We start from the raw sequence: 19,734 nt of genomic DNA on the forward strand, positions 1-19,734 counted from the left end.
TGAAATGAAAGGCTGAGATAAAATGAGCCCTTGTTTCGTCTTTCCTCAATAGCCAGGTACAAATATAATTCTTGGCAATAATAGTGAGGGTGACCATTTTGCACACCACTAAAATCATCCTCCTTAGTTTACATTGTGGAATCAAGGGTGGGCTGAAAAGTATGCAAGTAGGCCTACTAAGGGAGCATTGATGTATGTCGTGGGCTCTGACTCTTGAAAGAATGGCCTGGAATCTGGAAAAGCATCTGTGACGTTGGGCCCACCAACAACCGCACCAACATGCACGTTGGGGTTTGCATTTGGGCTCAAGAAATAGCGAGACCCCTCTTTGCACCTAATGCGAGCAGGGTGCGCTCGCACTGATGGCAACGAGCTGCCCCTGTGGTGGATCCTCTGTGGATAACGGGGACCATATCCGACCATGTATGGCATCCTCAGTGGATTATCTCCAAGAATGTAGTCCACCTGCCACGACACACAGGAAATGCATAATATGTAAAAGGTCTTCCCTTACCATCTTGCATTTTCTCTAATGACTAAGGCCAGTTTCATAGATGGACAGACCATCCCAAGAATTATCCTAATACAAACTGATCTAATGAGGATGCGAACTGGACATTGGGGCCTTTTCTTTTTCTCTGGTTAATGGAGAACGAGGGAAAAGAAAAGTTACCTGACGTTTGGCCAGTTGCTTGAGGAGGGCAGGGGAAGCTGTCTTCTCACCACATGCCACGGCCTTATTGGCATGGCTTAGATAATTAGAATACGCCAGAAACAGGAAAGACAACGACGTTACATGCTGCATGTTACTCCCTCCAGCCTTGAAGATCAACCCACCTATTTCCATTCAGACAGAATAATTTAATAAGCCGCAAATACCTTGCTGGAAAGTCACATTAATTCTCTGGCTATTGGACATAAATGACAACCTTATTCATGTGACAATGTTCTTTTTTTCACAGAGAAGGAGCTGGTATTAAAGCTTAAATCTTGTGTGTTGATTGGGCAATAATAATTGTGATTATATAATACTGCATACACTTACAAAAATGTGAAGAGAATACCTGGAGAATATCGAACTTGAGAATGAGAGATCCCAGGTAATATTGAACAGATAAAACCGTCTGCATTGTGCTTGAAAGACTCGAAATATTCTGCTCTTCCCATTAAAACCTCCTGTTATAAATAAATTGAACAGAAAATTTTAACATTGTATCTAAATATTAAGTTGTCTGATATTTAAGGCTCCATGAATATCGCAGCTTTATTTATCATGCTACGAGAAAATTCATTCATGCACACAGATATAAATCTTTTCTCTCTCTCTATGCTTCCTCCGGACTTTCCAGTCACCTAATTTTCAAAGTTCAGCTAACAGCATTACTAAAAAAACCTCCTTGACCGAAATAATGGAAATCTCTCATCAAAGAATTGTCACTTTCATTTGCAGGAAAAGTGGACGTCGAAGAGATAAAATGGCTCAGAGTATGGGACGGACATAGACCCAGCCTTTTGGCACATGCATCCGCCAGGAAACTAGTGATTTTGGGACCCACGAACCGCTCAAATCTTCAAAACCGGACACGTAAACTTTCAGGGCACTTCACGGTGGCAGCTTTCGACTTTGATTAATTGTTTTTGAAAGTGATTTTTTATTAAAAATATCTAAAAACATGAAATCAATTTTTTTCGAAATTATGATCTAACTGCAATTCCAAACTGGTTGAAGAGAGGGACTGCACCACTCTGATGAATTCTCATCGAGATTATTTTATATTCACTTCCCACGAAATGGTGAAAATCGACAAGAAAACCAGAACCAAATATAATCATGTGCAATCATCAAAATTATAAAGCTTTTTATCATAGTTATCAAGATTATTTTATATTCATTTCCCGTCTTTTCATATGCTCACAAGAATCTAAAAATGGCTAGCAGGGTCACAATTATAACGACGACCCCACAATAACATGGCTCAAGTTTTGCACAATTCATTTCCCTTTGATCTAGGCTTTTATGGCTTGGCATTGTATTTTAAAAATTAATTTTTTTAAATTAATATATTTTTTATATTTTTAAATTATTTTAATATACTGATCTAAAAATAATCTTTAAAAAATAAAAAATATTATTAATATATTTTTTTAAATAAAAAATATTTAAAAAACAATCACAGAGTCACGCTAAGCTAATCTAAAACTTATGGGTACAATCCAACAATGTGCCGAATCCACACTGCCCTACCCCGCTCTAAGCATGTTTATTACTTATCATCGCGTGATACACGTAGATTTTCTACTTTATAATTCGGTTCTGGATAAGTAAACATTCCTCACATAAAAAAAAAACACAAAGATAAGAATAACAATAAAGCTTAAGAAGACAATAAGGTTCGATAAGGAAGCAGGCATATAGAAGCATATATGGTCCATAAAATTATACAATTTTTAACACGTCCATGAATAAGATGATACAAACATATTAGGAGAGCAGCAGTTACTAGTTAATGCGAGGAGCTAAGAAAGTTGAAAAACATTTACCTTGGAAATGAGGACGTTGATGCCAGCATGCTTGTTATCCCAACCAAACTCATTGATGGTATCTCCAGCATGCAATATTACCTCGTTCTTCACTATGTACTCTCTGTATCTGCGCCTGCGTGAAGCCTTGTGCAACCACACAGCTCCCCAGAGCAACTCGTCCTGCAATATTATATTTGAAATTCACAATGAACATCAATCTTGGTCCTTTATTTATTCTCAATGCTTATCTAACGCGGTACGGCGGTTGCTTACCTGGTAACCATTCACATCACAGTAGAAAGGGCACACTGCAGAGTGCAGGCTAGTACTATACGCACCCCGGTGGGTGTCAGCAAAGTCGAAGACCTACAAAGAAACCGTTTCACACGAATACACACGACACAACGGTCAATTTCTCATGATATATATTCCAAAATACGCAAACGTCTAAAATGACAACCTGCTGCCACAAGCCTACACCAACCCGTAATTGGATAATTTCAAAACAAGTTTAGGATCAATGTTTAAAATGGCAATTGTTTAATGTTTACTAAACCACCCGAAAGCCTCATTCTCAGATAATAAAATTAAAAGAATAACCTTTTATGTGTTTTTTACCAGCACAGGAGAATATAAATCCGAGCCCCTAAACAGTTGGGCATATAAACATACAAAATTATTGATCGTAGAAGTCTAAGCTCACCCCCTTAAACTAATGTCCTTTTATTAGTATCATTTTTTGGTTTGGTTCAACATTATAGCTCATACCACCGATCATTGAAACGTATAGCAGATACAAATGCAATCAATACACAACCCATTTCGAGATAAATTCTTTTTCTTAGCCATGTGTGGATGGATGAGAGGTAGGTTATGTTTTTTTTTGAGTAAAAAATATGTTTTTTTAGTTTTCAGAAGTGTAGTTTATTATTAAAAAGTATTGTATTTAAAAAAAAAAAACCATCACAACTCCAGAAAAAAAAACACTAGTATGGTCCACCTCGCTTAATTTTCCAAAGGAAACCAATTGTTGAATAGTTATGTCACGAAAGATGCACACCACCACTACCTTATAACAGAATGTGATATAGACTTAGATCTTATAGAAGCTAACAATTATGGCATGTAAACAATAGTAGAAAAAACCTTTATGTGAAAACCACGGAATAATTTCAAAAACAGAAATGCAAAACTGCACCAAGTGAGAAATCTGGAATCGATCACAAATTGAGCAGAAAGTGAAATATCAAGAAGACAGTCTACAGGCATTGGAAAGCGAAAAGAAGCCAGGCGTGAAAATGACGTACCCTAACGGCCCGTTTGAGAAGCAACCTAGAGTAAGCAGGGTCACATGAACGAAACACAATGGACGCAGCGGCCAATGCAGCGGCAGTTTCACCTACATGAACGAAACACAAGGGCCGCAGCGGCCAATGCAGCGGCAGTTTCACCTGCAACGTCGGACCCTGGGTGGGACCCATCGATTTTATACACCGTTCTCAGTGTATCCATGTCCTCTGGCCTCTCCCAGCAGCTATGATCGGAATACGCGTCACCTAACTGGACATAAACGACGTTAGGCACCGCCGTTACTTTTAGTAAGTAATCAGTCGCCCATTTGACGGCCTTGACGGCGTTCTTCAACTCCGGTCCCATGTTCCTTCCGAAATCTATAATGCTCCATGACAACAACGTCGTAGTAAATGCCATTGGGAATCCAAACTTTATGTTATCCCCGGCGTCGTAGTATCCTCCCGTCAAATCCCTCTAAAGAAATGTGGAAAAAATGAAGTGAATTAACACACTGATTAAAACAATGCAACAATGCAAGTTAACTGACGAGGAAGTTGTTATGGAATGAGAGTAATTACGCCAACAGAGGACCCGTCGTGCAAGGCGGAGTCCCGGCGCCACTTGACGCGTTGATCTGGAGGGAGCTTGCCGGAGCGCTGGCCTTCGAAGAAGAGAATGCTCTTGCGGAGAGCGTCGGGGTAGTCATGGCCGCCCCCTATGACTTGACGGAAAGTAGGAAGTAGCAATAAAAGAAATGCAGTGACGCGAAAATTTCCCAGAAAAGTGATTAGGGGTTTTCGCGCCATTGTCTCGAGGGTGGAGCAAGGAAGAAAGGTGAGGTGTTATTGGTTTTATAATCGAAACAAAAGAAGGGTTTGTCGATGGATTCAGGATTATGAACTGGTGAGTTGGCACCACGTGGATGTATATTACTGTATGGAATTAGAACTCCGTTGCAAAACATGCTTGACCGGTCAATTCAGGCTGTCGGTCAAATGGTTGCCCGAAAAAAGCCTCTAGCAGGTGCTCTTGAGAGCAGGAGGGCCAAGAATTTTTTCAGTACTTTGATATAATTATATATGAATTATTTTTTAAAATAAATTATTTTTTAAAATAAATTATTAACTTGGATATATAAATTTATCATGTTAATAGTAAAATTTCAATTTAAATACATAACATAAAATATAAATAAAATAAAATTTAAAGTAAATAAAATTCAAAATAAAAATAAAAATAAATTACACATTCAAAGTTATACCCTTCAATATCTTGTAAAATAAAATTCATTTATGATCGAATTTGAATCAATATATTCAACAAACTACTATTTAATATAAATCATCATAAAATCTGCTAAAAACTCTTTCATTTTATTGTGAAGTGTAGTTTTAACATGATTCATAGTCGAAAATGTTCGTTTTATAGTGGCAAAAAAACAAGTAAAGTCAAAATAAGATGAATTAACCTGTCAATCAAATAATAGTGTTGCAAAATATTTGTTTCAGCTAATCCTCGATATAATTCAAAAATAGTAAACATATTCTGAAAACTCACATGATGAATCACAGCAATTTGATAATACTCCAATTGAGATCTCAAATGATTTATCTCTTGTTCATTTAAATCTTTAAGATAAAATTTTTCAGCAAGTTTATAAATAGCATCGATATTAAATGATTTAAAGTTATCATTGGGTTTTAAAGCAAAGTTAAGTATGAAGAGTTCCACTATTCCATCACTGAATCTAGAATTTAATTCTTCTAACTGAAAATATATAGTTGAGTTAAATATATCATAATGATAATGCTAGTAAATTATGACTGAACTTTATTGTTAACATGAACAACATGTAGCCTTTTTATACAAAGCATTCATATATGGTTTGTCAGTCTTATATTTTGTGCAAACAAATTGCATATTTACAATGAGAAGATAAAATTTGACATCTCTCAAAGTTCGAAGCAATGCTTTAATAGTTGATATAAGATTCATTGTATTTAATATGTCGAGAGATTTTTTCTATAAAGCCTGACAAAGTAAATCAATAATCTTTATTATTTTATATATCAAATATAAGATGAATGTAAATTCAAAAGAGTTCATTACAATCAAACAGTCACCAACTTCTCCACGTATAGAGTTAGAAGATCCCTTTTGAACCATACTTTCAAGCACAATAATAGTTGCTTTATACATGTCTATTAAACTATAAATAGAATTAAAATGAGTGCTCCAGTACATAGTTTTATTTTGATGTAAATTATCAATTTGATTTGCCCCTCTACTAGTTTCATATCCTTCAGTAACTACCATATATGCAATTTTTATAGCCTGAGCATCATATACCTAGGTATGACGTTTGAGAGAAGCATTAATAAGATTGATAATGATTGTCAATCTTTAGAAAAATAACAAGATATAAATCTCATTTTCAACTACTTCAACTAATATCAGTTGTAGTTGGTAAGCAAAGCAATGTACATAACATGAATAAAGACAATCTTTGAAAAATAAAACTTATAGTCCATTCTATGCACCACGCATATTGTTAACACCATTATACCCTTGACCTTGCATATTGAGAATATATGAGTTATTGAGTGAGTACATCACAAATTTCTTTTTTAAATGTTGAAGAAGTAGTATCTGAAATATGCACAATACAAATAAATTGCTCCCATACAAAACCGTGAATGTTAACAAATCTTAAAACAATAACCATTTGTTCCTTATTTGATGCATCTTTGGCTTCATCAACCAAAATACAAAACTTTATATCTCTAACTTTTTCATAAAAAAAATTTCTCACTTTGTTCGCGAGAATATGCAAAATCTCTTTTTAAATAGTCGGAAAGGTATACTTTATATTTTTCAGAGCTTTTTCCGAGACAATATTATCAATGTCAACATTCAGTCTCCCCATAAGTCTTATCATCTCCATGAAATTACCTCGATTATTATAAGCCAAAGATTCATTATGACATCTAAATGCATATACTTGTAAGCTAAGCCATCAAGTACTTTTAATTGTTATAGTAAACCTTAACCGATTTTTTCTAAACTTCTTAAATAGTTTATGCATTCAACACTTTATCAATATGCCTACTTACTTTAATTAAATCTTCAATAAATTTCACAGTATTATTGTATGGTAAAGTGAGACTTCCCACAAGCATAAAAAATACATATCTAACCCCATCATTAACCCTCTTCCAACTTTTAAAGCTTTCGATGGTGAATGTGAGATGACAAGCACTTTATTTTTAAAGATAAAGCATGGAAAACAAAATACTACATCCATTGATGGAGAGTACTTTAGCCAAAAAAATTGATCAAACCAAGTATATTGAAATCGACGATACTATCTCCCTGATTCGGTCCTTTGATACTCGGTTAATTTAGGTTGATATGGATCTATTTTGATATAAGTTCTTCTAATTTTATCTTGTTGATTAATAGGATGTTTCTACATTGGAATTCGTAACCTAGGATCTCGTTCAAGAATATTAATATCAATTTCAATTCTTTGAGATTTAAAAAGGGGTTGTTTACTACGACTTGAGACATCAATATTAGATAAAGAATTTCATTTATTGGTTGATGTTTGTTCGTTTGGTTTAAAGAATAAAAACATAGTTTTTCCTCTCTTGCTTCCTTTATTTTTCATTATAATTTTATAACATATTCAAGTAAAATGATAGGAAAGTCAGGTGCAAGATAAAAAAATACCAATGCCATATTAGAATATTCATGAAATATAAAATATACAAAGATAGACTAGTGATGCAAACTATTGGTATATTTGGGAAACTTATCTTTGAAATAACCTATAAATTATTAGTACTCGTGTGTTAGCATCCATCCATTTACTCCACTAACAATTTAAAACTTTTTTATTAAAATATTTGCATAAATTTATAATATTATCATATTGAATTGGGTTTACAAAGATTTTATATTCTTAATACATTCACCAGATCTAGCTTCATAATATTTTTCAGCACAATAATTTTTCACAAAGTTATTGACTTTAACATGAGCTATATTACTAACCAAATCATGTTTTTTTTCTTTCTTATGGGAATACTTTGAAAAAATTGAATTGAGACCTATTAGAGCATTAAAAAAGCTAAATGTATTCAAATTATTATATTTTTAGGGTACAGTCTACGCAATAAATATAAAACATTGAATTTAAAATAAAAAGTTAAGGCTTGTAAATTCTTACCTGATGATTTATATTCTTGTGTCTCTCTATTTAGATTTTTCTTCAAGATCCAAGTTAAAATTATATATTATTAAAAATAAAAAACTAAAATTCTAAATTGAATCAATTAATTATTTATATTTAGATAAGTTCACCGTAAAATAAAGGAAAAGTGAATGGCTTATTAATTATTGTTATTTAAGTTTACTTTAAAAGATTAAGAGAAAGTAGAGTAGTGAGGTGTTTTTTTTTTTAATCCTACTTGGACTGCAACCCATAAGAGCTTTGCCTTTACTTGAAAAGTTCGGTGGGGTCATTGCTAAATAAGGATTGATAAAATCATTTTATTTTAATAATAATTAATAAAATTCACAACTCTGGTCAATCTTAAACAATTTAAATTTAGAAAGATAAAATAAAAAAAATAAAATTAACTAATAAAAATAAATATAAAAAATTAAACAAATGGAAATCCAGGTAAGATAAATCACCAACCATTTAAATGTATAAAATTAAAATGAAAAAATAAAATTAATCAATAAAAATAAACATAAAAAAATTAAATAGATGCAAATTTGGATAGAAATATTAAATCTTATGATTCAGATCATGTAAAAAAACGAAAGAAACTTCATTTAAAAAATATAATTTTAAATAATAAAATCAGAAAAAAAAATACTAAAATGTAAAAGATATCTAAATTAATTGACTAAATATATTATAAACTGGGATAATAGGATTGAAATGGAAGAAAAGAGACTATTTTTAAAAAAAATAAGTAGAAAAGAAAGCCACTGAAAAGAGACGAGACGTTACCTCACATGAAAGGATGGACCAGCTATTTTTTATTTATAAAGATTATGTTATATCTATGAAAATACTAAATTGCCCTATAACCAAATCCATTATAATAAAAAAAATGGAAAACAGGGCGAAGAAATGAAAGCGTTACTGGATGCTAGTTAATATATTTTTTTGCTTCTAAATACAACTATGTCATTTGATATTGCTTTGGAAATCAGGAAAATTCAGGTAGATTTTTCAAACTCAAGTTAATTTCTTTAATTTATACTATGTGAAAATTTTAGATCGAATCAATTCCTTATAAAATTAATATTAAAATATAAAATTAAAAAAATAACAAAGCTTCATTTTTTTTAAGCAAACTTTATTAAATTTTTCAAGAAAAAACAAAATATAATTATATTATTTTAATAAATAGTATCTTTTGTTTTATAAGTAGTTATTTGATGATTATTTTTAAAAGTATTTTTTATTTAAAAGATTATTAAAATAAAATTTTTTATTTTTAAAAATTTATTTTTAATATAATCATTACCAAATAATTTAAAATTATAAAAAGTAATTTAAAAATTTTTAAAATATGTTTTGAAAGCAAAAATAAAAAACTAGTGTTAGAGAGTATTTGTAAGTACAATCACGGTTTTTTTAAAGTATTTTTTATTTATAAATATATTAAAATAATATTTTTTATGTTTTAAGAATTATTTTTATTTTTGGTATATTAAAATGATTTAAAAAAATATTAATTTAAAATAAAAAATTAAAAAAAATTGAAATATTTTAAAAAGTAATGGTGAAGGATGTGCAGGTAGATAATGATGATGAAAGGGAATGATTCCAAGGCGTCAGATAGGTTGACTGTTGGAGTTTCGGGACTGGGAAACATGTGGGTTTTCCGTTTGGAAGTTAATCTGTCAATCCATATAAAAAAAAAAAAAAATCCGTGAACTGTGAGAAAAACTGTAAATCCATAAAAAAAAAAAAAAAAATCCGTGAACTGTGAGAAAAAGTGAGGTAAGTGAACGGCGCCGTTAGAATCCCTGAGGTTTCGTCGAAAGATAAAAAAAAATCAAGATCCCAGCTCACCTCTCAAACCATGATGAAATTGGAGAAAACACATAGTTAATCACTTGTTGCCCGCGCTCAACTACGAGCTAGACCAGTTATTTTTAAATGTAAAAAAAAAAAAAGACGTGGAGAATTTTTCAGTAATGCTTTTAAATTCAGGCAAACAGGGAAAATTTAAGATTCACTTTATTTATTGTTTAACACGTGTTTTCAATTAGACAATATAAAACCTAACTCAATATAAATCAACAAAAATATCAATCAACTTAAAAAAAATATATCTTACATTATTTGTAAAAAATAAATTCAGAGTCATATTATTATATAATTATTTATACTTATGTCATTTCTTAAATGAAAGTAAAAATCACATCTAAATCACAAGGAAAAAAAATAAAAATATGTTACATGTGCTAAAAAATATTTCTTTTAGTTTTTATCTTTTTTTTTTCATGTTTATCTATTTCTCCAACCAGCCTCGCATTTCACACGGCAAATCTTATTGCGATAATAATTCATGATAAAATCTGATACAGTAAATTATCTCTCTCTAGTGTATTAACTCACGGAACACCTTAAAAGTTCTCTTCTATTTATGGGCTCAATCCAAATGGTGTCTACATATCTGTATTTATTTTACTCGATGGAATACCGATTAAATGTTGGATGGCATTCAATAGGGACTTTAAATTCAAAATTAAATTAAATCTTACAATTTGTTTCGTGATAGTAAGTTCATTTTATGAATTGGACGAGAGAATACAGTCGCAAATGTATAGCGTATAACTGGAAGAATTTGATAGAATAGAGCACCACATGGAAGAAGAAGGTCTAGCTCGTAGCATCGACAAATCAAATGTTTAAAATCTAAAAGGACGAGCTTCCTATTTAGTCATTAAAGTTTAAATCTTAAACTTGTAACAAGAAAATAATTTCGTGAGAACGAGATAACATGACCCTAAGGAGCTGCAGTGCAAGGCTCTAAGTGGGCCGCTTTATGACTCTATAGACCATGGACGTAATTAACAGTGGCAGCAGAAAAGGCCCATATTACACGGGCCATTGCCCATGGGTAATTGCCCTGTGATGTCTCCGAGTTTACAGGGCGAGCTGAGTATTCAACTCCATAAAGGCAAAAACTGAACCAACGTCTCAAAATATAGTCATTAACTATATTGGAAAAGTTAATTAAATTAAATCGACATATAAAAACACAGTACTAAAATTTGGCTTGTACCATGTGAAGACAAATGACAACCGAAAAATATTGTAAGTGGCAGTATTAAAACGCGACAAATCACAAGTGCAAAGAGAGTTGTAATAAAATCAATTTTTTATCTATTGAAATATACTTTTTATTATATTAAAAACTCGAGTAAATTTAAACAGTACAATTTTGTATAGGAAATATTGATATATGCTCAATACCGTGTTCAAAATAAAGTATCATAATGAGGTGCTCTAAACCCTTTTTATTCAAGAAATCATGAAAAAAATAAAATCATATGACAATCAAAATACAATATCAACTGTCATAGTCTTGCTCAATAAAATGAAGAGAGAGAGAGAGAGAGAGAGAGAGAGGATATTGCCGTCTGGCATAAAAGCTAAAGGCAAGCTACCTTTTGAAAGCTGGAGCAGTTCCTTTTCTGCGATATCTAAAGCTTCAACGCCACGATTGTATCTTTGCACTTTCAAAACTCTATTGCATCAAACTATTTAAAAACACGAGACTGGAGGAGTTATGTCCTTCTTTTTTTTTTTGAACTTTATTTGTGTTTTGAAGAGCGCTTAGATAACAAAGGAATAATATTACTAGGGTTGATAGTTCGTATCATTACACCATTAAGACTGAAAATGAGGAATTGTTCACAATATATACACACGAGACTCAAAATCAAATAAAATTGCGATGATCAACACACAAAATTAAAGCTGTTCGGCCTAGCTTTTAACTCTTGAACTAGCCGAGCTAAGCACTCAATTTTGCAGGCTAATTAGGAAATCAGGCACACCTGAACATGGAGTTCTCATCCTATCCAGCACAGCCCATTAATGCTTTATACAAAACCTGTTAACAAGAGTGCGTAAGTTGCTCCTTGATATTGATCCCTAACTTCCGCAGGAGATCTTTAATTAGGGCAAACAATTTCGGATCTTCTTGATCACGATTCGAGGAAGGAGTCTAAAAGAAAAAGGAAATTAAATCTACAACTAATCATACGCCTTTTTTCAAATGTGTAACTGTTAAAAACTGGGGACATGTCCCCTCATTCACGGAGTCGAATTCGCCCCCTCTTTTTCTTGACAATGATGTGTGGGGCATTTGTGCATAGAGTACCAAGGGACAGCTTTTCGATAACATCATGAAAGAAATGCGTGGTCTCTGTATTTTTACAACAAAATCTCAGGAGTCTTTTGAAGACGAGATTGTTACCCTTTTAGAAAACTTGAACATCAGCCATTAGCTAGGCCAAGTACTAGGGCCCCAGACGGTTTCATTTCACATCCTAATGAATTCATTACATTACATATGCTTTTAAGTGAAGATTATGTTTCTCCTATTCCTGTACACACATCATTCTCATCAGTTATCGAGTGTCGAAATTATCATGAATCGAGTCAATTGCGCCGTTTCGCCCGTGACAAAATGTATTTTCAAATGATCTGGTTAACATCCTGATTCCCCACCCCCATCCTTTCAAAGCTAGCGTTTAACTTACACAGAAATGAAACTGTTCTCTCAATAATTAGTTCATGTGTTCGCAGGAAAATAAAAGTCAAATCAAAACCTTGCCTACAGGCGTAAAATCTCTTGATAGTTCACAACCAGGAAATTATTTCATCATGGAAACCCCTTTACCCATTGAATTAGATTCCACCACCATGTTTATCAAAGTCTTTATTTGCTTATAACAAGAAAGAAATGCATTTTACGAAGATTTTGGAACAATTTTAACATATTTCTGAAGCATTCAATCGATCATGGCCAAATCTCTAAGCATGGAAAAGCCATTTATTTGGTTTTCAAAATAAGATGCTACAGAAGTAAAGTGGTTGGCTAGAATCCACATCTATCAATGTATATTTAATTGTAAAATCAACTATGCTAAACTAAAAATCACTTTTTTTGCTTCCTTGTCCCACCATCCGGCCGGTTACTCCTAACATCCCTTGCAATAATGTATGCACGTCTTGAAACGAAACCTTACAGCTCTAGAAATGAATAAGATCCTTGCTAATTAGCTAGCAAGGTAGAATAAGTTGAAAAATATAGATCAGAAATTAACATCTGTGCATTTATATAAATCGCGTGTCAAGCCCTTTTGCTTGCTTCACCTGAACCACGCTGTATGTTTCAAAATCTAGAGGAGCCATACTAGTGTTGTATGAAGCATAATTAATGAAATAAGCCTTGTCACCCATGCAGCACAGTGCTAGAAAATATGAAATTTGCCAGAGAAGAACTTTCACAGTATGAATTCAAGAATTTGTTCTCCTTTCCTTCCTTGACTGGTCAGGGTAAACAATAAGTTGCAAATTTGCTTTAGTTCATAGCTCCCAAAGTCACTGCTTTTGACCATCTCTTGCTCAAAGCAGGAACTGAAGATATCAGGCATGTCGCAATGGAGTATGGGACCCGCCCACCTTCACAAAAGGCACAGGAAAAGTGCACGCTGCACACTTATTGACGGATGGGCTGGTAAAAGGTTCCCAACTGCCTAACCACCAACCCATGAAGCTAACCTCCTGTAGAAACGCTGGTCGGCTAAACCGATTAATCCCCCATTAACGCCAACTACTGTGACTAAATAAACATAGCAGCACACGAGATTAATACGTAGTGGTTTCGTGGACCCAAACCCAAAGCCTCTTGATTCCTTAAATATGATTGCCTATTCTAGTCTTTGAAAATGGAAAAGAAAAAACTTCTTTGTTGTTGGGACCAATGATTCCGCCATGGTTGAGCGGTGGAAAATATAACATAGCGAAACCACCCGAACCAGGAACACCGGTGAGTAAAAACAGAAACTTCTGGTACGACTAGTATTGCTCCGGACAGAATACGTAATTCTTCTCCTCGATTGCAAGTGGCTCCGATCTTTCCAGGATAAGCTATTTACTTGTTATACAAGTAGCTTCTAAGTGGAGAAGAGCAATAAGGTGCACTTCATTAATCATGTTCCACTCAGCGGCCGCAATCCTTGAGCTAATGGAAAATAATGTGCCCTGCCCACCACACTAATGCTTGCCCACTGCACGCGCGATTCCTTGCCTTCGTAGATTACATTAAGAATCGCCTCTACAAGATGGACCTCCTACTTTGACTTAATTTACCAAAACAGAACTGATCTGTGAATGCAAGGCAAATTTATCTGGCCCAGTTTCCGGATTTTACATCACATTCACACACGCAGTTCAACGCTTTGTGGTCATCTATTATCAGGTATATGCAGGCACCCTTCAATAAACCAAACTTGCAGCAATAATCTTGTTGATGGCGTAGAATACCAATAAAAACCACAAAAGAGGGAAAAAGGAAAAAAAGATTTTTAGAGTTAAAAATAGAAGAAAAGGAAACATGGGTACGACTGGCTCATTGATTATCCATTAACCAAGGGTGAGTATGGTCCATGCATATTTTTTGTGTCCAAGTTACAGTACAGGGTTTTGCCGCGCACAGTTCATTTAATTATAGGAGAAAAAATTATATAGCTAAGTAATGGTAGTATTTGCTTCTTCTTTTTGTGTCAAGTCATATTTTTTTTTTATTAATATGTATGTATGAGTTAATTTATGCACATCTTAATTAATTTTAAAAACTCTAAAATTAAAAATAATATAGATCTTTAGTGCCTTTAAAGAATGTAATTTCTTTTAGTATAACACTAGTTAATTGACCATGCTCTCACTACAGTTTCAATAAAAATAAATAAATAATATAGACTACAGTTTCAATAAAAATAAATAAATAATATAGACTGTTAAGAAAATTTCAATATTATTTTAAATTTGATATAAAAGTTCAAATTTAAAAAAATTAAACTTAATTATTTTGTTAACCCAAATTTTAAATTGACTAATATAGGTGTTGACTTGAAGTGATTTTGTGCACTTAATTAATATAAAAAAAATTAAATAAAAATCAAGTCATGTTCACCCTAATCAATAAACAAAACTTGTTATCCAGTTTATAATCTTAAAGAGTTAAATTAAATTAATTTATTTTATTATATAATAAAAAATATAAAAAATATTTATAATTAATCAATACTAAATAATAAAATTAATTAAAAGCATAACATTACCAGTTCAGCTAAAATATAAAGTTAATATAAATTAATTAAAATAAGATATTAATCTAATTTACTATTTTTATAAACAAATAAACCCACTTTTCAAAATAAAACCAATTAAACCCACACTATATATATATATATATATATATATATAGATAGATATTGTTTTAGTAATATCACAACATAAAAAACTAATAAAAGTAATCGAACCTCTGAATTTTTAAGGATACTTATATAGTTTTTTAATATCTTTAGGACGAACCCATTTACGACAATACCATCGCCACCCAATTATTATATTCTTATCACAGGGAACCGGGAAGAGATGTGTATTAAACAAACACTGGCAATTGTGTGATTATTTGAAAGGATAGGGTCCCTATGGACACGCACGTAATTCCAGCACTGCACTCGAGCCTATTTAAACATCCAAAAACACAAATCAACACAGGCACACTTCCCTCTAGCCCGCACGCACTCATCCCTAGAAAAAACAAACCAAACACTCTGCCCTCAGGCCTCGAAGAGAAGAAACTAAAAAAATGCCAGCGCAAATGCAACGCCCTCTGCTTCTCCTCCCTTTCTTCCTAACAACCCTCCTTCTCTGCTGTCAACCAATCTCAACCGTCGCTTCACCGGACCCTACCTTATCTCCATCCAACGGCACAGATTACATCCGCTCAGGCTGCGGCGCAACATTATACCCCGAAATCTGCTACGCCTCCCTCTCTCGCTACGCCAGCGCCATCCAAAATAGCCCCGGTCGCCTAGCTCGCGTGGCCATCAAGGTCAGCCTCTTAAGAACAAGTCACATGGCAGCCTACGTCTCCAACCTATCCCGCCAATCAGACTTCGGAGCCGACAACCGCGCCGCCGCTGCCCTTCACGACTGCTTCTCAAACTTGGGAGACGCCGTTGATGAGATACGCGGGTCGCTTAAGCAGATGCGGCAGGTTGGAGCAGCGGGGCCGTCGACAGAATCGTTTCAGTTTCAGATGGGTAACGTGCAGACATGGATGAGTGCGGCTTTGACAGATGACGAAACGTGTACGGATGGATTCGAGGATGTGGGGGATGGGGAGGTGAAAACTGAGGTATGTAACCGTGCGGCGATTGTCAAGAAACTTACAAGCAATGCTCTTGCTCTTGTTAACAGCTATGCTGCCACAGGAACGCCGTGATAAACAACATGTATTTTTTTTTTTGAAGTAACTTTTTATTTGGATAGAGTGAGTGAGTGTGTGAAATACATGGTAGGAAAGGAGGGAGGAGCTTTATGGTTTCTTGAATCTTGACTGGGAGGAGACTGTTTGTTGTGTATATGTGGATTAATTTGCAATTAGTTTTGTTATCAGTAATTTAATTGTGTATTGTAGTGCATATATACAAGCCATTCAAATATGCCTTCATGTTAAAATCACTCGCACTGCAACAGGAAATCGAAGTACTGTATTATCGAGTCAAAAATTACGAGTGAGTATACTAGGAAGTCAGATCTGAAAGGCCAAAGACAGGCATCATAGTAAAAAATTACGAGAATCATTTTATAAAATCATAACTAAGTTTTTGTTACTAATAAAGCTGTTTTATTATGAGAAGATATCAAAAATAAATTTTTTAATGAAAAATATTATTTTAATATTTATTTTAGAAAGTTTTTTTTTTAAAAAAAAAGATGCCCAAGTTTACATAAACCAAACCAAGTGTGCCGAAATTCAGTCATAATTTAATCAGCCATTTATGGAGTTGTCCTAGCTACCCTCTCAATTAAGATGTTTAATGTATAAATATCCTTGGAAATTGCAGGAATTGGCGAGAATGGCTTCCTTTTTTAAAAATAAAAATAAAACTCATGGAGTTCGCGCATGGTAATCGTTAAGGTTTATGTCCTTGTGATTTGTGATTGACTGAAGCATCAAACTAAATAAATTTAAGAGGGCTTAAACACTGGCTCCAGGTTATTTATTTATTTATTTATTATAATGATATGATTAGTCATGATTAAGATGGATGCAATATCCACCAACCAATTAGCAGGGGTACTAAAGGGCTCCTGTGAGCAAGATTTAGTGGGATATGAAAGTGATCCGCATATGCGTTCACATTTTATTCCATAATGATGTTTCTTAAGCATAGTACTTGAGACAGATTAACAAGGAAAGATATGCACTGGCGATACGAACGAGAACTGGATAGACATCCGGCGATATGTTGCGTGCTGAGTTATTTTTTTATTAATAGAAAAATATTTATGTGATTTATGTTGCGTGATGAGTTAATTTCTTATTAATAAAAAAAATTATTTATGTGAGATATGTTGCGTGATGAGTTAATTTAATAATTAAAGAGATTTCATATATTGTCTGAGTAATTATTCACAAAGTAAAAAAAAATAAAACATCATAAAATTAACATCTCATATTTATTCCCACACAATCAATTTAATTTAATTAAAAAATATATTTTTAAAAATATTAAATTCAACTTTTTCTGAAAAACACTAGTTAATCTCTTAAGCTCATTAAATTATAGGCTTTAGTTTAGTTAAAATGCTTAACAATTGTCGAATTAAATATAAAAGATAAAATTTATAAATTTAATTTAATTAAAAATAAAATTCTTTAAAAAATACTAAATTTAACGAAGACTAAAAAGATTCCAGCCAATTTTTGTTATTAAAGTTTTTTTAAAAAAATAAATAAAAAAAAATTAAATTCTTGATCTAGCTGAATATTTAAATAATTAAATATTAAAAGATAAAATAAATTATTTTAAAAATAAAACTCTTTTAAAAAGACTAAATTTGAAACACTTGGAGAACCCAAAATTAAAAAATCCTTTAAAATAATAAAACTTGATTCCACAATTAATCCAAGTTTGAAAACCCCAAAATCATTAAATTAAAAAACGACTAATACAACTGAAGAGATAAAAAAACGACAAAAAAAAACCATCGACAGCGAACAAAAGCAGCATAACAGCTTAAGACAAGCAATTAGATCCCTTTCACTTATGAAACCTAAAAAATAATTTCTTCTGAGAACCCATAAAAATGAACAATAGATCTGAGAAGTACCATGAAATTATGAGAGAATTCTGACAGTGGTCGAGATGAACAGGGAAGCGAGTGATTGATAAGAGAGAACAATGGTGACCGAGGGAGAAGAAGAAAGAAGCTGGAGATATAACGGATTCAGAATTATGTGGGCAGTGCTTTCGGGCTTTTTTGATAATTCAGACGCATTCTTGTCATGCCATTTGCGCCACCCTTTAAATTCCTCCAACCACTTAGCACTTCATTCTTTTTTTAATCCATAAACTGACTCGTTAAATTTTGAATTATACAACTTCTCTCCAAGATTAGGCCCGCTCAGGATTTCAAATCAAGATTTTTCCTGAGACCACAGTCACTGGTTCTCCTCTCAACGAGTGACGTTTTGTATCTTGAAATTATGTAGGAAGCTACCCAATTTATGATCAGCTGGTGCAGAATATGTAAAGCAAGTTTAATTGACTGGATTTTTAGACCTTTTAGTGTGGATGTGAGGAGACAGCATAATGAACGTATTAGGTGTTTCTCAAGGAAGGAAAAAACAGAGATTTGCAGTCCATATAGGCCAAGTAAAAAACAATCAGGAAGACACACCCTCGACAATTTCGGCAGCTAATAAAAATTAGTTCGATCACCTGAGAAACCGGAACACCTAGTCCACATGTAAAAGCATTGTCTTTTTCTTTGTTTTTTTTTTCCGACGGCAACCGAAGGATGCTGGTGGGTTTGACATGCATGGCTCAAGTTTAAGAAATCACGAAGCATTCAAAATGAGGCAAGAATCAAGAAACATCAAACCAGGCCTGGCGTGCATGTGAATGGTCCCTCACAGAGGCCTCCCAGAACATGATTAGAATAGGCAAATGAATAGAGCGATCGGAGAAAGATAATAATGTTGCATCAATCTCTAGGCCTCGGCCTGTACTGGTGTTGGGTTTTGGATTTATGCTAGGGCACGTGATCAGCCCGTGAAATGAAAAGATCACAAGGGAGTATAAGGACAAAATAGGAAGGAGCACCATCGCTAACAGGTCTTCTGATCACGGCCCCTTTCAGGTTTCACGAGATGCAATCTCATTTGCTTGGGGTTAAAAACTGTTTTTCATTATATTATACAATAGCATCCACTTAAACGTTCTTAATTATTTGCCATAGCATCCTTCTATGCAAGAATAAAGGTGTTATTTATTAAATTGTTTGGGGTAAATTAAAGTGTAAGAAACTAGAGAGTAAAACATGGAGCAATTTCATTACTAGCTAAAAAAGTTTATTTCAAAAATTATTTTTATTTTCCTTCTTTCTCTTTTTATCTTTCATAGTATCTATAATTTCTAAAAATTCATTGGATTCATGTAAAGAAAAAAATCTTGTTTGGTATCAATTTTGACATCAGTAAGTTACATTCAATAAAATAAATTTAATAATAGTTATTTTGAACTTTAATATTATCTTAAACAACAAGGCAATAAATAATTTTTTTATCA

General features: G+C 33.0%; 2 protein-coding genes across 2 annotated transcripts; one reads left to right on the plus strand and one right to left on the minus strand.

The window, feature by feature from the left end:
- On the minus strand, window positions 1-4,671 carry LOC105135433 (endoglucanase 8). The gene is made up of 8 exons (XM_011040295.1): window positions 4,395-4,671; window positions 3,975-4,290; window positions 3,831-3,922; window positions 2,797-2,889; window positions 2,542-2,703; window positions 1,065-1,176; window positions 674-837; window positions 1-465 (listed from the first exon to the last, which is right to left on the minus strand). The coding sequence occupies exons 1-8, from the start codon at window positions 4,620-4,622 to the stop codon at window positions 142-144; spliced, it is 1,491 nt and encodes a 496-aa protein (XP_011038597.1). The 5' UTR covers window positions 4,623-4,671; the 3' UTR covers window positions 1-141.
- Window positions 4,672-15,631: 10,960 nt separating this feature from the next.
- Window positions 15,632-16,568, plus strand: LOC105135436 (21 kDa protein-like). The gene has a single exon (XM_011040298.1). The coding sequence runs from the start codon at window positions 15,741-15,743 to the stop codon at window positions 16,377-16,379; it is 639 nt and encodes a 212-aa protein (XP_011038600.1). The 5' UTR covers window positions 15,632-15,740; the 3' UTR covers window positions 16,380-16,568.
- The last annotated feature ends 3,166 nt before the right edge of the window (window positions 16,569-19,734 follow it).

This window comes from Populus euphratica, unplaced genomic scaffold (assembly GCF_000495115.2).
Source record: "Populus euphratica unplaced genomic scaffold, PopEup_1.0 scaffold123.1, whole genome shotgun sequence".
Classification (NCBI taxonomy): Eukaryota; Viridiplantae; Streptophyta; class Magnoliopsida; order Malpighiales; family Salicaceae; genus Populus; species Populus euphratica.

Coding starts and splice junctions, on each gene's coding strand:
- LOC105135433 (XM_011040295.1), bottom strand. CDS start 4,622: ATGGCGCGAAAACCCCTAATCACTTTTCTGGGAAATTTTCGCGTCACT. Junction 2,704..2,796: donor GTGATGTGAATGGTTACCAG/GTAAGCAACCGC, acceptor ATAATATTGCAG/GACGAGTTGCTCTGGGGAGC. Junction 838..1,064: donor TCAAGTTCGATATTCTCCAG/GTATTCTCTTCA, acceptor GAATGGAAATAG/GTGGGTTGATCTTCAAGGCT.
- LOC105135436 (XM_011040298.1), top strand. CDS start 15,741: ATGCCAGCGCAAATGCAACGCCCTCTGCTTCTCCTCCCTTTCTTCCTA.